The sequence below is a fragment of the Prosopis cineraria genome, unplaced genomic scaffold (assembly GCF_029017545.1).
Source record: "Prosopis cineraria cultivar Desert tree isolate PC_DT_omini unplaced genomic scaffold, ASM2901754v1 PC14, whole genome shotgun sequence".
Taxonomy (NCBI): Eukaryota; Viridiplantae; Streptophyta; class Magnoliopsida; order Fabales; family Fabaceae; genus Prosopis; species Prosopis cineraria.
In genome coordinates, this window is record NW_026555345.1 from 19,343,553 (window position 1) to 19,364,858 (window position 21,306).

Consider the following 21,306-nt stretch of genomic DNA (forward strand, 5'->3'; position numbering starts at 1 on the left):
AAGATGGTTTAATGTAATCTTTACCTTGACATTACTATGACAACACACATACATGCCATTGTGATAACTAGGATTAAATAAAATCCTAAGTAAAAGTTATCACAACCTAAGGATTTAAAATTAATTGGTTTAAAATAATGAGATCCCAAGAAAACCATGTTTAAATATTATTTGGGTTCAAACTATAGTCTAAAATCAATCTAATAACATAATGGAAGTATGAAAATTAAATAACACTTAAAAACAAGCTAATAAAATTTGAAAATTTTTCAAAATTTGGCCAATCCGCTGCAGCGGATGACATAGAGGAACGAGTCCCTCAGCAAGCATTTGCATTGTGGCACAATTGCTATGCGCCGCAGCGTGTACCAATTGTCATACATCAGATTGCTGTCATGATAGCACTTTGAAATTCTAGATTATGCTGTTTCACCATCCGACGTTTGCTTTGAGCGGTTCAAGTATCCACATGAAGCTCTTCAAGCCCTCTAGCTAATAGCATCGGTCTTATACTCAAATAATCACCTATTAAAAAGATGGACACGAAAATCTAAAATGGTTTGTTTTCACCTCAAAACACTTTCAAGGGTGTCCAAATCACAACCAAATGGCATTAGCTGCGAAATCACTTTGATCACCTCAAATGGACCACACGCAACACACTTAGCTATTCATATCACACAAATAATCAAACATATTCAAAATGACCACCAACTTCCCAATTCACAACAACACAAATGGATGAATAAAACTCCACATAAATATTGTTTTGGTTATTTTCACACATAAATCAACACAATTATCACTTGTAATTATATCTTCGCTGAACACACTCATTCAATCACAATAGCATCAATCTTAAGCCAAGATACACACCCATTTCACATATTCTCATACAAGTGATAACAAAACAATGTCATATTCCTAAGTTAGCATAATATTTATGGCATATTCATTACAAAACAAAATGATAAGGAGAAGAGCTATACAAATGAGCTCTTCACTCTTTGGGTGTCCCTTCCTTCCCTTTGTCCCTACCAAAGCCCTCACCTGTAAAATATAATCACGAAGTGAGATAAACATCTCAATAATAGAATAATTCACTATTATTAATTAACATGTACAACCATATGGGAGTAAAGCTTTTATACTCCAAAAACATACTTTTAGCATAATTTAAGATAGTCTTTTTCATAATAAATATTCATTTCCACTCTAGCATATTCAATAAATCCTTTCCATAAATACAAGTCATTTACTGCTAGCATAATCATTCTACTATCCGAGCCTCTATGTCACCCCAACTGAAATCATAGACTCTTGAACCCAGTACACATTTATAATAGTTTGAACTCACCTTTAGTGGTAGGATCACCAGGTTAAAAGTATCCTATCACACTTTTAAACTATGGTCTCTCCCTATCACACACAAATCAGGGTGTCATTACTCCAACACCGCATCACTGATACTAAAGAGCGTCACTTTCTAATGGCGTATCTCGCATGGATAATAAGGAAAAAATCTCCAATACCATGCCTCACTAGCACTAAGAAGATACATGCCATATGGATTTTCACTACTCTTTCTTACAGGTGAACTCCCATCCCCTAATATGATCATGCTCATACATCTCATACCAAACTTATATACATATCCAATTCTTGCTATAATAATATAAAACTTTCATAAAACTTCACCATTTCAAAATCATTTCACATGCACAAAGTCATGTTTTGTAATATACAATGTTATCAAATCACAAGTAGCAAACATACATATCTACTCACAAATAGTTAAGCAATATAATCAAATAGTGTAAATTATTTTGTTACCTCAATCTTTTATTACAAAATGCTTACCATGGTTCAACGTTAGCGCCACATGTTCTATATGCACGATAAAGCTTGAGCAATACTCAATCTACACAATCAAGTGACAATTGTCAATTATCACTCTAGATAAACCCCGAATTCACTAGGTTTTAGGTACTCATAATACTCAAATTTCTTATTTAACAATATCAACCATTTTTAAACACTCTAACCATCTTATTAAATATTCCAACATATCAAAATTACCATTCAATTATCCATATTGTCTAAAAATTCTCAAATTATGCTCAGGGTTCGTTCAAACCCTTAACAAAAATTTTAAATCACTATAAAACTCATAAACTTAGGGTTAGAGACTTGATTTAACTCCTTAAGACTTTAAATAAGTTAATGGATTCAGTCTAAACTCAAAAAAATCAAGATCTAAGCTCACATTACCCCAAAAGTCAAAATTTTCACATAAAATGAAGAGGGGAAAGAAAGGGAAGTTTACCCAATAATGATTCAAGCTTTAAATGCCTCCAAATCTCTCATAGTGTCAAGCCTTAGTAGACCACGAGCTCCCTGCGTTGCTATCTTTCATTTCTCTCTTCCTCTTATTTAATTTCAAGTCTGTTTTGCAACTAATAAAATGTAGATTTTATATGTGCACTACATGTTTGCTGTGGCATATGACACAAAGAGTCTCTTATCAATGTAAACCTTCCTTCATGCCATGGCCTGCTCGAATTTTGACCTAGCCTTCTTATAAGGCTATCCAAAAATTCAAAAACTATATTAGCCTTCCATAAATGTTATTAATCAATAATTCATCTAATTTGACCAAAATACCCTTATAAATACTAATAATTTCCAATTTGAAAACTTGAGATGTTACATTTAATAACCATCCTATATAGCTTAAGCAATAGAGGATAGTCAACTAAAAATGGTTGACAAATGTCCTTTATTGGGAAAAATAATTGTCCTCTATAGTCAGATTTGTTGTAGTGTTCCTCTTCATTTTGGTAGTATTTGAATATTGATTTTGAGGTCATTTTGGTGCCAATGAGTAGCAAGCACTAGGGTTTGAAAAGATTACAAATAATCATAAATCAATATTCATTTTGGTAATTATACACTCAAAAATATTTTTTATTATATATATAATTTAAACAATTTTTAATTTACCAAATTGAATTTTGAAAAAGAATGTATTCAAATACAAATTTTGATATAATAAATGACCTTTGCCAAATAACCTTTTGAATAAATTGACTTTTGGGCAACAAAAAATAAAACATGCATGAATATGAGATATCAATCAAATAGATAAGTAAAAAGCTTAATATTTGATATGCTTAAAATGTACAATTCATATACCTTAGATTGTCCTATTTGTTAAGTTATGTAGTTTGAGTGCCGGCAAATAAAGAAGTTATGTTTTATGAATCAATGATATGCTAATAACAATTTTTTTTCTTTTAAAAAGGTTTATCTCAATGTTGAGTGTGGGAAAACTTATGAATATTGACTATGGATTCAAGCCAATTTTGATATGTATAAATTTACTTGTGAGTTAAGAATTTAGGACCAATGTTTTGATAACAAAATAACCAACTATTAAATCAATCAAAACACTAGTTTTTTTTTAGGAGAATTACATCCAAAGACCATTTAAGGAAATTATTCACAGACAAAGACCAATACAATATGGATTGTTGTTAACATATGAATGTGACTTTTTTTTAGAATGACACTTATTGTTAGTTCTTGTTTGTGGATAATTTACTTGAGCGATCTTTGGATGTGATTCTCTCTGTTTTTTTTTTTGCAAACACTTAAAACGTTATTTCAATCTTATAAAAAAAGATAGTAATATGATTATTAAATTTTTTATTTCATATATTTAATCATTATATAGAAAATTAAAGGGGATATTATTGCCTAATTCCAACATAATATTCATTTAAAAATATTTAATATTAATATTTAAATACCAAACTCAAAATAGTTAATTACAAATCAATTACTATATTATCCATTCCCTTAGGTAGTTGGCAAAAAAAAAAAAAGGATCCACTAGGCAAATATACAATTATTAATAATTATGTACAAAGCAAAAATAATGCTCCTATAATATTAAGGAAAATGACAGCAAAATATTCTTGAAATATGCAAATAGCAATGATGTCCCACAAAATGTGTAACATCTCAAATTTTAACCTTTTAGTTAATTTAATTAAGGATAATCAAGTTTAAGTTAGTAGAACTGAGTTAGAGGATGGTTAGATAAGGTTAATAGGCCTTGTTGTCATGTGGTTGCAACTTGAGGATCAAGTCCAAAGTGAAATTTAGGCCATCGGGGCTTTAAAGGGGGAAGAGAACTCATGGGTCTTTTTGCTATATCATGCATTATAGCATATATTGCACAAGCCATAAAATATTACATAAAGTGAAGTAGTCCTTCTCTGTGCCATACACCACAGCACAGGATGCATGCACTGTGGTGCTTGGTCAAATTTTTTAATAAATCAAATTATTCATTATTTGAAAAACAAAAGAAGAAAAAGGAAGGGAAAGGAAGAGCACAAGTCATACTCTACTAGGGCACAAGATTGAGAAGAGTTTAAGAGGACTTAAAGCTCCTAGTTATTAAGGTAGGTCTTTTCCATCCTTCCCCTTCCACTCTACACTATTTTAAAACTAGGTTTTGTAGTAGAGAGTTGATTTTCAAACCATAGAGATTATATGTCTGAACCTATTAACTTAAATGGAGTTAATGAGAGTTGTTTGAGGAATTTGAACATAAGATTTATGGGTTTACACATTTTTAGTTAGTAAGCCTCATTTGCGTTTGAAAATTAAGGCATTAAATATAAGTTTTAAAAGTTGTTGGGTGGCATTAATCATCTTAAGAGAATTTAATGAAGTGGGTTAAGGTTGGTAGAAGTTAATAAACCCAATAGATAAGCTTGAAATTGAAATTGAAATTGTGTAAATGATGGTATTAATGGTTTTGGATACAATTAATTGTAGATTAATCATCCATGCACCTATTTGAGTTTGAAAATGAGCTTGAAAGCAAATTATTGAGGGATAAACAAATGACCACTCAGGTTTGAAGTAATAAGGAAATATTTTTTTTGTGTAGTTGTCTATTAATTGATTTACCTTTTCAAAAATAGATGATTGAATTTCATGATGTTAAATATGTGTCAAATTATGTGAAGTCGTGTTTAACTCGATTTGGTTACTAATGTAAAGTTTGAATATGAGATGTGTGTATGCTATGAATATGTGTTGAACTAGGAAGTTCAAAAATTGATAAAATGATTGCATCATTGTATTGGCTTTCTAATGCAATACACAAGTAAGTGAAAAATACTAGATTTTGATATAAGATGGTAAATAGAAGTGAGAATGATAGTGTTGCTCACATATGATTGCTTAATGCATGAATCAATAAGCTTACATCTATGTATGTGAAATGTGAATTATGTGAGCATAAGTTATAACATGATCTTTTGGCAGGAGTTCTTCTAGAAAGAGGAGTATATAAAAATCCACGTGGTACTAGCTACTAACCGTTGGAATCAAGGGGCAAGCCCTATCTCACTGTTTATTAAGAGACTGTCCCATTATTTATCAAGGAATTTGAACTTAACTAACTCCACCAATTTATTTAAGAGATTAGCTTAGGGTTTTATGAAACCTCTGGGATTTGAGAATGGGGAAGTTGTGGTTTGAGAATGAGTGCAATAATTTTTAGCTTGGTCACTCCTTATAATTGGTGAGCTTGGGTAGTCCATTCACACGGATAGAAACCTAACTGAATAACAATTCATAGTTTCAATCGGAAGGTATAAGGAGATTATAAGGATGATTAGATCATGCATTCTTATCTAACATGTTACATGGTTGTTAAGTTTATAATAAGTTATGATATATCATTTGCTATTGTCACATGTATGTTATTAATGTGGCAATTCACACTATGTAATGTTTGTGGAATGAAATAATATGATTACCTGAGCTTTATTGTGTTTAGATGTTAATTTCATTGTAAGATAACACTTGTACATGTTTGAGGTATTGCCATATTTTATTGTTATTAATAAACAATTACATAGGATTGATGTATTTTGATTACTAAGTAGTTGTATTTACTTCTCTATCTTAACATTTTACAGGCTCTAACTAAGGCATCAAAAAAGGAAAGGCTTCAAAGGTTTAGGAATTAGTCATTCCTATTGTAATTCCTCCATTCTCATTGGTTTATGTGTAACTTAACATATTGCCAATTAGGGTCATGATTGAATTTATACTTGCACTAATTTATTGCATGATTAATGTTGTTGTATTTTGGATCCTAAGGTTATACGCATGTCATGTGTTGGTTTTTATAGGCCAAAATACTAGTACAAATATAATGATGAAATATATTGCTTATTTTACATGAATATTGATTTAATGCAAATGCTTGACCTCCCCCATTATTTTTTATATTGAGAGGTTAAGGCTTGAAAATGAGATTTGATTGTTATTGTATGTATGTGGTGTGTTGAACAGGTTGACTTATGTTTATGGAGTATGGTATAGGAGTTAATTGTAGTTTTGGCACGTGTTTGGGTTTTGAACACCATTATGTTGTGAAAAGTGTGAAATGGGTGAAATGTGTTTTGGCGCCCAAATTCTCTGTGTGAAATTGTTTGGGAGTAAAACTCATGTTGTTAGTTAGTATTTGAAAACAGCTTAATGTAGACAATTAGATTGTCTTAATTGGACATTAGACAGAGAAATTAGGCGCACTGAAAATCCACCTCTATTGTTGTCAAATGAAAGTAGTGGAAGCTATTAAGTTGTGCAATGTGTCACGGCTTTGCCTTGCACATCACATGGAAAATTACATAGATGGTATATAAAAATATCATTGTGCACCCTTTAGTTTTAGAATTGTGAACCCTCTAGACTTAATAAAGCATATTTGGGTTCAAAAACTTCTTAAATAAATGATATTTTAACTCATGTTCCATAAATTTAAACTAAAAAATTTATACTCATTAGACATATTATTAAAAAAAATGAATCACGGGTTGTTTATTTTATAATAAAATATAAGCACAACAAATTAAAGTCATTCTTTTAGGTAATAGTTTTCTTTTTTCTTTTTTTTTAAATTAAACTCTATATTAGCTTTCTCAATATATTTTTTTGCCCACACAAATTCTCAGTATATTTTTTCCAAATAAAAATACTTATAACTTTACTTATGTTATTATATTTTTTTGCTAATGTAATTTTTTAAAATTATTATAATATTTTTTGAAGTATTAATTTTTAAATTGAGTTGTCTCACATTCTCTGACTCTAGATCCTGACTTCGCATAGCATGGCACAACATGGAGTGTCATAGTGCACATAGCATATGCCACAACACACTTCCTATTTTTACTTTGCTATGTTGTTTTCAACAAAAATGCACATGCTTTGAATTGTTTTGATATCCCATGTTTCCATAATATATTTTCCTCTAATTTTAGTTTACTAAATGATATTCAAGTGTTTTTCTAATTATGAAACTTGGGATTTTATTTATACAAATATTATAAACTTAGTAACCCAATTGGGTTAGTTTCAATAGTTACCTTAATTTGGTGTTAATGAGAATTTAGTAAAGGTGACTTTACAAAATGCTATAATTGTTTTCAAGCCTTTAAAGACCTTTCTGACATTAATATTTTTTAATAAAATGACTAAAATACCTCCTGTTTAAACTAAATAATTTATTGTTTTGTTTTAGTCATTACTTGAAAAAAAATATAGCCATTCCTTAAATTAAAATAGCTATAAATATTTATAGCATTTAAACATTAGTGAATAAAAAATTTGCATATGCAAAGTTATAATTGTTTATTTCATTCTAGTTATTATTAAAGAAAAATAATCATTTCAGAGCTATTACTTTTTTTTTTTGTTTTAAACTAAGTATTTTAATCATTTTACTACAAATTATTAGTATCCGAAAAGTCACTAAAAATTTTAAAAAAATAATGATTTTTGACAAGATTTTAATTCATTGCATATTTTGGAAGGAGTTTTTGTCAAATTTTCATAGTACTAGAATACAGGAAGAAAAGATTTAGTAAACAATTATGCTATTTTCTATTGCCTACTTTTTCCCAAAACAATGAAACATGAAAAGCTTCGAACCAATCAGACAAAATAGCTTAGCCAATTTTTCAAGATTTTCCAATTTTTGAAGGTTTCAAACATTTTGCAAGATTTTTTATATTGATCCGTTTACTGGTTTTTGACTGTTCCAGATTGGCATTCATGACATGACTTTGATATCTATTTGCCAGTTTGCTATTTACAATACTGAAGTTTCATTAGTAGCATTGAACTTCTTTTTAACTATAGCTAGTATTCCACCCCGTGCGATGCACGAGCACCATATCATCTAACTAAATTATTTTATGCATGTATTCAAAATTACTTTCTCATAGAAAAAATTACACTGTACAGCATCATTGTTTTTCATATTATATATTTGATATCAATAACAGCATTAACATGTCACTTAGTTTTTTTTTTTAACTAATTGTGGTATTTAGTTGAATTGCATTAATTGGCAACCAATTAAACAAACGATAATTGTGAATGACATAATCATAATTAATTTAGAAGTGAAAATACAAAGCATGAGCAAATATTTAGGCAAATATTCAGTGTAGGGTGTAATATAAAAAGAACTATACCCTATTTTTAATGTACTCAAATATCCCTTGAAATATAATATTAATCATTCTTGAAGATGTCTTATTACAAAAAGCCTAAAGATACTGATCTGTAGGTCTTTTATGTGTAAATTTACTTACATCCGACCAAACTAATTACATTTACAGGAGAAATTCTAATTATCAATATCTTATTTCATTAATAAAATTGAGTTATTTACTATTTTTGGACTATAATTATTTAGTGAAATGTTAGAATTATAAAAACAAATAAAAAGAATGATGTTGTTTTGTAATTTAATGTTATGAAAAAAGTACCTCTAATTTTTTATAAAAAAAAAGCAGTTTCAAAACTAAATTTACATTTTGTAAATTCAAAACATTTATTAATTTCTCTTAGTAACATAATTTATATTATAATTTTTAGTCAATAATTAATCATGTTCTATAAGATTATAATTGTTTATTGCTATAAAACTATTATATATATATATATATATATATTTACTGAACATTCTTTTATTTTGAAAATTAGCATCATAACTTTAAAAGATAATAATAATTGAAAAAAGAAATTGGAAAAATTGATGTATGAAAAATTATAAACCAAACATAAAAAATCTATTGTTAACTATTTTTTAAAATAAATATGATAACATAGTCTCATAAATAAAAAAAAAAATGTATCTCATTGCCTTTTTGATAATATGAGTATAACAACATAATTCTTAGTCAACAAATCAATTTAACAAATTTTAGATAAGCCAAATATAGATGCTACAAATTTTTAGGAGGAGGAGCACAACATTTATACTCCAAGCAAATGAGATTAGTTACAATAAAACATAGTGAAAATCATTGTAAAGCAATACTAATCAATCCATCATATGTATAAATTAGGCGCTTGAGATAAAAATAATCATAACAAATAAAGAATCTTAAATCATCATTTAGTAAAAACATAACCGCTCAAACTACAAATAAATTTCAGGTATTACCGATATTAGCTGTTGCGGAAGGTGCTCCTTCTAACTGAAATGAACAATCTCACAAAAGTACAGCTATGCTCAAACAGCATGAAAATTGAAAACATAAGCCAAGAATCACACTTTTTATCAGCAACCTCCGTGCCGTGGTTTATTTTCAGATACTCTCACTCTCAAACAATGAATTATATCTAACCCAATCTTCCACAATTAGAACGAATACAATTAAAAATCAACATATAGAAAAAGAAGCTTAAACATATCAAACAATTTATGTCTTTATCATTACGTTCACTGATATCATGATTAAGAGAATCTTTAACAATAATAAAATAACTGTGTATAGTAATCTTGTTGACAATAACACATAGTCTGTTATCATATAAATCACATACACGCATGCACCCAAGTCTGATGATCTAGATGTATATTGCAAAAAATTCACATTTTTTTAACTCCTCTGATAGAACTTTTCAAATTACTCTCGTAGTTTACTAACAAAAAAATTACCCCATATGTGAATGAAAACAGAAGTCTTTTTTTCATACAATTCTCTAAAAAAAAGACTTATTCTATAGCAGTTCAGCAAGCTGCTTTAATTTATTTTCCACTTTGAATCTTGGCAGAACAATGAAGATGGTACTCCTAATGAACATAGCAACTACTCTAGAGCTATGGATGGGATACATACGCTGGATAATAAAGGTGCTGGAATAAGAAAAGCATCTCCAGGATCAGCCAAACAGAACATTACTTTAGTAGCCCCTGTGGCCCCTCCAATCATCACTAATCTATCTACATCAAAATTCACTCTTGCACCTTTCACTTTTGACATAGCCTTTTCCACACCCTGCTATCAACAGAAAGCAAACCCATTTCTTATTATCAACTTTGATTTTATTCAACCATGTATCACATATATAGGTTGTACCACATATCTAACCATAATCGCTGTATATACACCTTTTTGAACTGGGAAAGTCCATGATAGTCCTGAAAGATAGCAATATCTCTGAAGTGATGTAGTCATTCAGGAGTGCGAATGGAAGCCTCCGGATGCCTCCTCATCCATTCTTCTATCAGATCAAAACAGAGCCGAGGAAACAAATGAAAATGAACCCATATATATGAGTCAGTAAGCTTACCAAACCCTTTAGATCATAGTGACATATACATAGAATTTCTGGAAGGTTACATGTAAACCTGATTTTCTGCAAGACCCATCTGGATGACACCCTGAGGATTGCTTGTAGGGCGAAAGGGTCTCTTCCAGAAGCCTTGCATCCATCGAAGTGGTCACACTACTATATTAAATAGCTAGAATAGCAAGAAATTAAGGGAGAATGAGAATGAAAAAAATTGCGTTTGAGAAATGCAGAAAATCTTAATGCCCAAAGCAAAACTGTACTAATGAAATAATTTCCCCCGTTACATTTGCTGTTCTTATCAATTAGACCGTTTAGTGTTTTTCAAATGACTCAATCTTACAATTAAAATGAGACGGAAAAAAATATTAAAGAACATGTTTTCAAATTAAAAGGTACTTGTTGAAGAGATAGGACATGGGAGCATAATCTAATGTGCTCCCCTTTATCACATTTAATTTATCTGGGGACGTTTGAGATTGAAATTCCATTTGGGAGCTTAATGATCCGAACTTGGTCATTGTCTATAGCAATTAATCTTGGGTCAGGAAAATTGCTCTTGCAGAATTTGAGCTTGAGATCAATTTTGAGATCGTATCCCAGCCCAATGGATTCTATGGCAGGTTCAGCAATTTGCTTTGTGTGCAAGGCCATCGCTGACATTTTTCCTTACCACTCTCTCATCACCCTCAATCAAATTCAAAGCAGAGACTAGAGCAAGCTAGAAAACGCAAACTTTCCAGAAATAATATCGATGGAAGAGATAGATTGCAAAAAGTTTCAATTAAGGCAAACAGTATTTACTATCCTGTCTCAAAAAATAAAAAAGCTAATAACACCAATCATCCAATAATTCCAGTAATCCCTATATCATTTCAATGCTTTATGAAGGAGATAGGGAACAAAAAAGGAAAAAAAAAGATGAAGACATCAATAAAAAAAAAACTCAGATGATATAAAAAAATTTGACACAGCTTTATGATAGAGTTCCCATGCTCTTCCAAAAAAAGAAGTCTATAAGCCAAAGCAAGCACTAAATTTCAAATGAATATTTATATTCACCAATATTCAAAGTTTTATCAGTGGGAATATGTCTTCTATTGCTATAGAAACTAACAATAGAAGAAAATAAACCATTGAAAATTGAAGAAAAAGTAGGCGATAATATATACTTGGTACAATACTTTGCATCACTACTTGTTGACAATTAAGATCAGATTTAGTGTAGGAAAATAAATTATAATAGGAATTGCACATTATTTTTTTACATAAAACATAAGCTACTGTTCAAAGGGAATGTAGCTTCCAAATCCAGCACACATTAGTTAACAAAATCAAAGAAGACCTGAAAAACTTCACTAAGTCTTACCAGAAGCACCTCATAGATCATCTTAGCATTGGATCTTAATAAAAGACCCAAACTTGGTTAAGGAACAGAGGTGTGACTAAAGAAAAACCTTCACCGCATCTTCAACGCCACTTCACTTCAGATATGTTTGGGAAAGATACGTACAAGCTTCAAAGTTATGACACAACCTATTTTGCTATTATTTTCTGAGCTTATGTGAAGAGCTAGAGAGGAGGATGATGGAGAAAGCATGAAGAGCTGAGAGCTATCTACTAAAGGCAGCACCAAGTTATGGACTATGTAAATAGAGCATTTTTGTTGCTGATCTTGTTTTCAGTGAAGTGAGGTTTAGACAGTTCTATTAATTTGTTATTATTTGTTATAGTTTTTAACAGGTTATTTTTCCATAGAGTGAATTGGTATCGTGGTTGGTTCTTTGGAATCAAGATCATCTGGTCCATGAGACCATCTAATCTTAAAAAAACATTACTTTGGTATTTGAAACTGTAATACCATATGTTGATATTATAAAGAGTACATTACTTTATTCTTAGGTCTAAACTGATGCCATCAGAAGTTTTTTTTCCCCCTTTTGGTGAAAGACTCAATTGATATCATCATATCAGTAGACTTTTTGAGACTAAATTAATGCTCGATTGCCGTCAAAATTGTTTAGGAATCAATACCCAAAAAAAAAAAAAAACATCAACCAGTAACCACAACGTATCTTTATTCAAAATAATCAACAATACAACATCTTCAATGATTCCGCCATACATAACCAAAGGACTAAAATAGCTAATATTGTGGGAGACGAAAGAAGGGGATAGAAAGTAAGCATAATTGTCTCACCTTGTTCTTTAAGAGATAGAAGACTTCAAGTTTATCCAATCAACTTTCAAGTACAAATACATTACAACTTTCCAGACAGATTTTCCATTGCTGGGGACTGTTGTGTTCAGTTCCAGGAATCCTTTGATGCAAACTTAGTAGCATCAAAATATCAAAATAGAAACATCTTAAAGCCCTTTAACCTTTCAAGTTTCTACCATCTCTCCTTTTTCACTACTGAATGTCCTATACTATGTGTCTTAGACCCAATAGGGACTTCTAGGAGCATATTAATCTAAATCTTCGTTGACAACTTGACATTTCTTCTGAATTATCCAGGCATATGTAAAAAAAATCGATTTGGACTACATGGAGTATGCAAACAGAGTACTGGGTAAGGAAATCGTATCTTTTGTGCTCTGCTGGACCTTCCCTTGAAACTATTGCAACTGAAGGTAATGAAACTTAACTGGATGTGGTCTTGTGCTACTAATGCTTTGTGAATAGGTTGCTACTGATATAAACAAAATAAGAATTTTTTATTATGATCACCAACTGAGGTCTATGTGTATAAAAATTGAAAATATGATTAGGTTCTAGTTCTTGACATGAAACTATATTTTTCTGGATGTACTTTTGCATGTATATAGCCCAATATTTATGCCCGAATGTGACATTATACTATTTGTTAATTGTTAATGTTAATGATGAAGAGATAGATATTATATGTGAAGTTCAGCTTCCTCAGAGTTCAATCTTAAATCTGTTTTAAGATTTTTGGTCATTTTTCTTAAAAGCCAAAATGACATTGCATATCAACCATGTAAGTCAAAATTCCCTATGCAATTTAATGAAGACAAAGCAAAGCAAAACAATCCATCATGCTATAAGTACAAAAAGAAAGTAACACTCATATCACAATCACCCAGTAGAATTCAAAACTGATAAACCTCAAAATAGAACGCAAAAATTCACCCAATGCACTGCAAGCATCACTTGTCTGCACACCATAGCCAATGACAATCACAGTTTTTCAATGAAATGCAGAGCACTTGGACAACACATAGGATTCTTGAAAAGGCAGTCATCCACTTTAGCTGCATTGCTGAAGGATATAACCTACACAAAGGGAAAGTGAGCGGTTAAATGAATTCAATTCTCCTCTTATTTGCGACCAACATAAACAGAGGTCTCGCAGGACATGCTTTCAGACCGGATATCACTTGCGAATACAAATATCATTGAAACAAAATTCAAATTGAGACGAAATAGAGCCAAGTTTCACAAAAAAACCCAAAAATTAAAGCGAACATCAAATGAAGAAATCATCGTAATTCGTACCTCAGTGGGGGTATAGGCCAGCCAGGAATGTTAGCCATGATACGACCAACAATGGTCTGAAATTTGGGTTTCCCATTTCAGCTCCAACCGAAATCATAGCAAGGAAGCTTAATGAAGAACTTTTCCTGAGTAATCGGAGGCGGGAGCAATGGGTCATGATCGGTGACGCTCTCGTTAGCCGTAGATGAGGATTAGAGAGCGGTGTAGAGTGGGGGTGACGACAAATGGATTGCACAAACGGATATATGCGACATAATTGGAAAGCGCGAAAGGAAAAACCATTAGCGCAGTTAGAAGTTGGTGTAGGCTATGGCGTGATGGGAATGGAAACGGAAGCTTGGGGCCCACGAATGAGTACGGATAACTGATGACACTAAGAAGGAAACCAAAACTTAGAGCCCACAAATGAGCACAAACCTTGAGTGAAAATCTGGAACAGTATCTGCAAATATGGAAGGGGCCAATTAAGGGAGAAAACGCGGGGTAGAATTGATTGATTGGTGGCAGAAGACGGGAAAGCGAATGGGCGGGAAAAACAACTTGATGCCCAAGAAAATCACACACCGACAAGCGTACAGATAGAAGCAACAACTAACAACCACTCCCACAAGAGAACACACTCTTTCCTTGAGGCACACGCAGGCTTAAGAAATAAAGAGGCTGTGCACTCAAGGGAAAAAACGCAAAATGCACCAGAAGACACGGCCGACCCTCCAACCGGAAACCCTAACCACACTTGGTCCAACAACAAAGCCCAAAAAGCCTCAAGACCTTTGCTGAAGACGTGAAAAGCTTAGGTGACAACCTAGACAATCCCACAATGTCCCTTGCAAGCCACGCCCGGAGAACACATAAAATTGATCCACTACGTGTAAACGATCGACAGAAACCGAACCACATAAGTCATGTTGAAGTATTGTAGTCGGTTTTCTAAAGTTTAGATGGGAAATTGATAGTGCAATTGATTCTTCCATTAATGTTCAACCAGAAAAAAAACAAAAGAAAATCTTCCATTATCAATGATTTATGGGAGAATCGCTAAAAAAGACCTCACGCCAAATTTATTCTCATTATTCTCAAATAAGGACATATTTTAAAAGAAGGTCCTTCAATGTCAATAATTGTTAAGGGTTAAATGATAAAAATTACAGTTAGAAATATGAGCCAATTTAAATTATATTAATTGGCTTATATGAGTTGAAAAAAATATGAGTTAGGTTGAGTTTAACCAATTTTCATATAAGTTGAAAAAATCTCAACTCAATCCAATCTTTAAGTTTTGATGGATTAAATGGCTATCTTGTCAATCTATATATATATATATATATATTTATATTTCTTTTTTTAATGAATTTTAAAAAAATACACTTAAATAATGGATTTTAATATAATATTTCTTCATAATTCATCCTACATGTACCAAAATATTAACTCATGATATCTATATAAAATATATGACTTGAGACAATTAAATAAGTCATGTCTCATATGATATATACTCTTCTTTGGTGACAAAATTTCTCCCTTTTTTTTTAATTTTATAAAAATAGTATGGTTTAAAAAACTAATTCTAACTCATCAGGATTAACACATATGATTTTTGAGTTAAATGGTTTGGGCTAAAAAAAAAGTTATTTTTATTTGAATTATTTTTTTTCTAATCCAAATTGACCTTATCACCAGTTATTCGATCCAACTTGTATAACTCAACCTATATTCCTCACTCTAAAAAATTCATTTACTAAAAAATGTAAAAAAATTGAGAAAAGTCTTTACCTATTAATATTTTACACAAAGTTTTTCATTATCAATAATTTTAATGTCAATATATCAAGGTCTAAAATGAATAAAACCCCTCTAAATTTTAAAATAATTGTATATAACTCCCTTCACTTTTAAAATTTAAAATTAACCTCCTAACCCTTAATTTTATTTTTCAAAACCTCTTATTGTTAATTATGTTATTTTTTTATGAGGGTTAAAATATCATTCACCTACAAAATGTTATTAAACAAGACATTATATTATAAAACTATAGCTAATTAATTTTTTATATTTTTTTGGATAGTTGAGGCATTGATAACAAAGAAAAAAAGTTATTATCACTATATAAAATTTTAAATATTTATGTTTATATTATTTTTATCTATATTTTTTTGTTGTTAATGGTGCATGATTTTATTATTTTAAAAAATAAATTTTTATTTATATTTTCATGTTAGATTAATGTAATGTACATGGCTAAAATATTAAAAAAATTAAATATTATCATGTTTGATTAATTTATCTTTTAATGCTAAAAAAAATATGCACCATTGATAACCCAAAAAAAAAAAGAAGAAGACAAAACTAACACAAAAGTAAATATTTAAAATTTTATATGTTGACAATAATATTTGTTTTGGCTATTATCAATGCCTCAATTATATAAAAAATAAAAAAAATTAATTAGTCATAGTTTTACAATATACTATCTTATTTAATAATATTTTTTAGTAGAATGATATTTTAACCCTTATAAAAAAATAACATAATTAATAATAGGAGATTTTAAAAAATAAAACTAAATGTTAGGGAGGTTAATTTTAAATTTTTAAAGATGAAAAAAATATATGCAACTGTTTCAAAGTTTATAAAAGTTTTATACATTTTAACTTATATCAAGCAAAGTCTTTAAATATTAATATGTTAAATAAAATCTTTTGGTATTGTATATAAAGCAAGCTCATTATGAAAACAAAGTTTTTCACTATATCCCCACATGAAAGCAGATTCTCGCAGCGATGCATTCTCCGTGCATTCCTCCCGTGAGGATTTTTTTTTTCTTCTCTTCACTTTAAACATATTTTTATCATAGTTATTTAACATAATTGTATATTTCTAAACTCAAACTTGAGACTACAGTATAAGCTAATTGAACTCCCTCAGCCTCAACTAATTAAACTGTTAAAATTTAACTGGACAATTTATAATTGCAATAAAATAAATAAATAAAAATTTTTAAATGAAATTTTTTTTAATAAATGATACACATCTGTGAATTGTACCTGTTAAATTTTAACAATTTAAATTTATTTATTTTTTATAAGATAATTATTTTACAACATAATTAAATCTGTTGGTAAAAAAATAATTAAATCTGAATCATTGACTTAATTATTTAAGGGAATAGATGAGATGAACAGAAGAAAAGGAGAGTGGATGAGGAGGGGATCCGAACCCATCCAAAGACCCTTCAATGAAATATAATATATTAAATTGAATAATTGCAAAGTGGGCGGTTATAAGAGCGAGTCCGTTCGCCATCCAGCTGTGTCCAGCGTCTATTTGATCTGTGGACGAAGGAGGACGACGAGTACATAATAGTCAAAATGCTTCCTGTGATACAGAAATGGAACGAATGTTAAAGAGAGACGATGGCCATATAGGCCGAGAAAGTAGTGTGAATAAGATTTGACACGCGAGAGTCGGACGCGGGGGTGATTTTGGATATCCTCTGCCTTATTCTCTCACACTTGCGTCCGAAGACTCACACCCCAAGATTCAAAAGCAGAATCCAAATTTTCTTTTGACTTTTTTTTCTCTTTCTCTTGCATTCCCCATTTCTTTCTAGCAGCCGTTGTTCCTTCGGATTCAGGATGAACAAGTCTCAGGATCAACGGCCAAGATCTGCTAAACCGGCCACCATCCATGCATACGCTCAATCTGGGGACCTTGTTGCCTTCCAGCGGCTACTTCGAGGCAACCCTTCTCTTCTCAACGAGAGAAACCCTGTTGTGAGATCTCATCCTTCATTGCTCTTCCATCATTCCCCATTTTTCTTTTTGGACTAAAGATTTCTGTTTTCCCATTGCATCAGTATCCTGGATTAAAGAGATTTTTTGTTGTTGTTATCTGTAACGCTTGCTTTTGTGTGAGTTGAGGATTTACTGTACAAATTAATTCAGATCTACTTGGTAGTGTATGAAAGTCTAGAGGGTATTGAAAATTTGGATGCGGTTCCTTGTATGCCCTTGGTTATAATTTCTGATGCAGGCTTAGTATTGTTAAAATTCTTCTGTGTTTTCTTGCTGAATTTGCCAGCAAGATTAAGAATCAAAAGGAAAACGTAAGATGAGCATAATGCTTTGCGTGTTGAACATGCTTTGAACATTGATGATGTTGATTACAAACTACTTGGGGCAGCATATTTTGACCAAAGTTGAGTCAGCTGTATGCGGTGTGGAGCTTTGTTTAAATTCATGCACTAAACTTTCTGTAATTCCTTAAGTTCTATTATTTTGAATCTTTTTGTAATAAAATTTGGAAAACCCTGAAGCTTGGCTTGTAGGGTGAAACTTCATTGCTTGATTATATGATGATTTCAATTTTATAGGATTCCATATGGCTTCTCTTGTCGTCGTTGTATTTCATGTCTGATGATCTAACCTATTTTAAATGCAGATGGCTCAGACTCCTCTTCATGTTTCTGCTGGCCACAATAGGGCTGATATAGTTAAATTTCTTCTCAATTGGCAAGGACCTGATAGAGTTGAGTTGGAGGCAAAGAATATGGTAGGAACTAAATAATGTTTGCCCTTGTTAAAATGTTAAGCTTTATGTAATCTTGACCATAAGGAAATTTTATCCGAATTCTAAATATGTTTTTTCTGCGTTGTTTTTGTAGTATGGAGAGACACCCTTGCACATGGCAGCAAAGAATGGATGCAATGAAGCGACGAAGTTACTTCTTGCTCATGGTGCTTTTATTGAAGCTAAAGCAAATGTGAATTTTCTTTTCACCTCCCTTGTTATTTAACACACACACGCACACTAGAAGTCTACAAGGGAATGTTACTGTAGAAAGATAATTCTTGAGCTGCATAAGCTGTGGCTTGGTCTTGAGCTGCTTGCCATATCCTTTTTTCATCTTTCTTTATTCTGTCCCTTTTTTCTTAGAATTTTGTGCAAAGCATAATGCTTAAAAGCAAGAATGAATTGTTTCAATGCTCTATCTGAGTTTTTTTTTTTTCTCTAACTTGTTCTTGCAGAATGGTATGACGCCTCTACATCTTGCTGTTTGGTACTCTCTACGGGCCGAAGAATGCTTAACTGTGAAAACATTGCTTGAATACAATGCTGATTGCAGTGCTAAGGACAATGTATTACTATTAAATGTGCCTTGATGTTTTAAAGTTATCTGTTCATTTTCTGGAAGATTTTGATTGATTCTCAAAGCTATGAATTGCAGGAGGGAATGACTCCTTTAAACCATCTTTCTCAAGGCCCTGAAAGTAAGAAACTTAGGGAACTTTTACGGCAGCATCTTGAAGAACAGAGGAGGAGACGAGCTATTGAAGCATGCAGTGAATCCAAAGCAAAAATGGATGAGCTTGAAAATGAAATTTCAAATGTTGTGGGGCTACATGATTTGAAAGTACAATTGCGAAAGTGGGCAAAGGGCATGCTTTTGGATGAGAGACGTAGAGCACTTGGTCTGCAAGTTGGCCCCAGAAGACCTCCACATATGGCCTTCCTTGGCAATCCTGGAACAGGTTATTCATTAGAGATTTTTCTGAAACGTAGTTATTTGTATGTAACCTGTGTTGGAAATATATCTTAACCAGAATATATATATTTATATATATCTCCTTGTTCTTTCATTTGGTCCATGATATAGTATGCCATGTTAACCCTTTCTCCTCAATTCCATGTTTAAACTAGCCTTGCAACTTTTAATCATGGATGATGGCTTCTCCTTTATGAAAATTGCACTTAGTTATATTTCATTTTTCTTTGTACTATTTTCTGTAGTCATTGAAGTTGATTGTTATATTCTACAGGTAAAACAATGGTAGCTCGGATCCTTGGTAAATTACTCCACATGGTGGGAATTCTACCAAGTGATAAAGTGACTGAGGTACAACGAACTGATTTGGTCGGAGAGTTTGTTGGTCATACTGGTCCAAAGACCAGGAGAAAGGTATGTTGCTAGGCTTTGAAATCCTTCTTCACATACTTCTAGAAGCCCAGTCGCCTTGCTTAACAAGTTAGACAAATTTTACACAGATACAAGAAGCAGAAGGGGGAATTCTATTTGTCGATGAAGCTTATAGGCTAATACCGATGCAGAAGGCAGACGACAAAGACTATGGATTGGAAGCCTTAGAGGAGATTATGTCTGTCATGGACAGTGGAAAAATTGTGGTTATATTTGCTGGATACAGCGAACCAATGAAGCGAGTGATCGCTTCAAATGAAGGATTCTGTAGGCGGGTGACCAAGTTTTTCCATTTTAACGATTTCAATTCGGATGAACTAGCCGAAATACTTCACATCAAGATGAAAAATCAAGCAGTAGAAGGTTTGCTTTATGGATTCAAGTTGCATAACTCATGCAGTGTAGAAGCTGTAGCAGCAATGATAGAAAAGGAAACTACAGAAAAGCAACGCAAGGAAATGAATGGTGGTTTGGTAGATACAATGTTGGTCAATGCTAGAGAAAATTTGGATCTCAGGCTTAGCTTTGATTGTATAGACACAGAAGAACTTCTCACCATCACAATGGTAGATTTAGAAGCTGGACTTCGGATATTATCACAGTAAGTGACATTATTTTTGCCATCTGATTGGGCATCTTGAAGAGAAATATTTCAGCATACGTCAATGCTTGCAATTAATTGGATTCTGGAAATTCTTTTGTATCTCTAGGTCTGTAATAGATTACTATGTTTGTAGTATATAGGCTGGGCTTATTATGCCGTTTGGTTTATTTTCATCTTTCATTGTATTCTTTGTAACTTATTTATTTTTTCAAGTGAGCAATAAATCCCTCGTTGTTTGTGCTTACTCGGAAAATTCAACAAAAGTTTCCTCTTGACCAAAGATAATTTTCCCTCCAAGCCTGGTTTTATTTCAATGTGTGTTCATGTGCAGGTAGAGCTACGAAAAACGGCGCTCCAAGCCTAGTTTTATTTCAATGTGTGTTCATGTGCGCGTAGAGCTATGAGAATGGGCAGGGCCGGCCCTTATGGGCCTAGCCCTTAAAAGCATGTTCGATTTTTTATTTTTCACTTTTTTTTTAAAGTGCGACTTTTATCTGAAGGACTTAAAAGAGGGTTAGT

The 21,306-nt window shown here is 31.7% G+C and overlaps 1 protein-coding gene and 1 long non-coding RNA gene across 7 annotated transcripts; one reads left to right on the forward strand and one right to left on the reverse strand.

Moving 5' to 3' along the window:
* Window positions 1–143: 143 nt before the first annotated feature.
* On the reverse strand, window positions 144–15,169 carry LOC129292827 (uncharacterized). Of its 6 annotated transcripts, none has more exons than XR_008589011.1 (8): window positions 14,204–15,169; window positions 10,742–13,981; window positions 10,502–10,614; window positions 9,551–10,388; window positions 2,327–2,586; window positions 1,861–1,921; window positions 990–1,050; window positions 144–525 (listed from the first exon to the last, which is right to left on the reverse strand). It is a non-coding gene; the product is annotated as an uncharacterized LOC129292827 (long non-coding RNA). The 6 variants fall into 6 exon arrangements; XR_008589014.1 differs by lacking the exon at window positions 144–525 and having other exon boundaries at window positions 791–1,050; window positions 10,742–10,855; window positions 13,838–13,981; XR_008589012.1 differs by lacking the exon at window positions 144–525 and having other exon boundaries at window positions 791–1,050; window positions 10,742–13,376; window positions 13,838–13,981.
* Window positions 15,170–17,519: 2,350 nt separating this feature from the next.
* LOC129293189 (uncharacterized) lies at window positions 17,520–21,031 on the forward strand. Its single transcript, XM_054931002.1, has 7 exons — window positions 17,520–17,979; window positions 18,647–18,757; window positions 18,870–18,968; window positions 19,234–19,344; window positions 19,434–19,737; window positions 20,026–20,165; window positions 20,252–21,031. The coding sequence occupies exons 1-7, from the start codon at window positions 17,842–17,844 to the stop codon at window positions 20,786–20,788; spliced, it is 1,440 nt and encodes a 479-aa protein (XP_054786977.1). The 5' UTR covers window positions 17,520–17,841; the 3' UTR covers window positions 20,789–21,031.
* The last annotated feature ends 275 nt before the right edge of the window (window positions 21,032–21,306 follow it).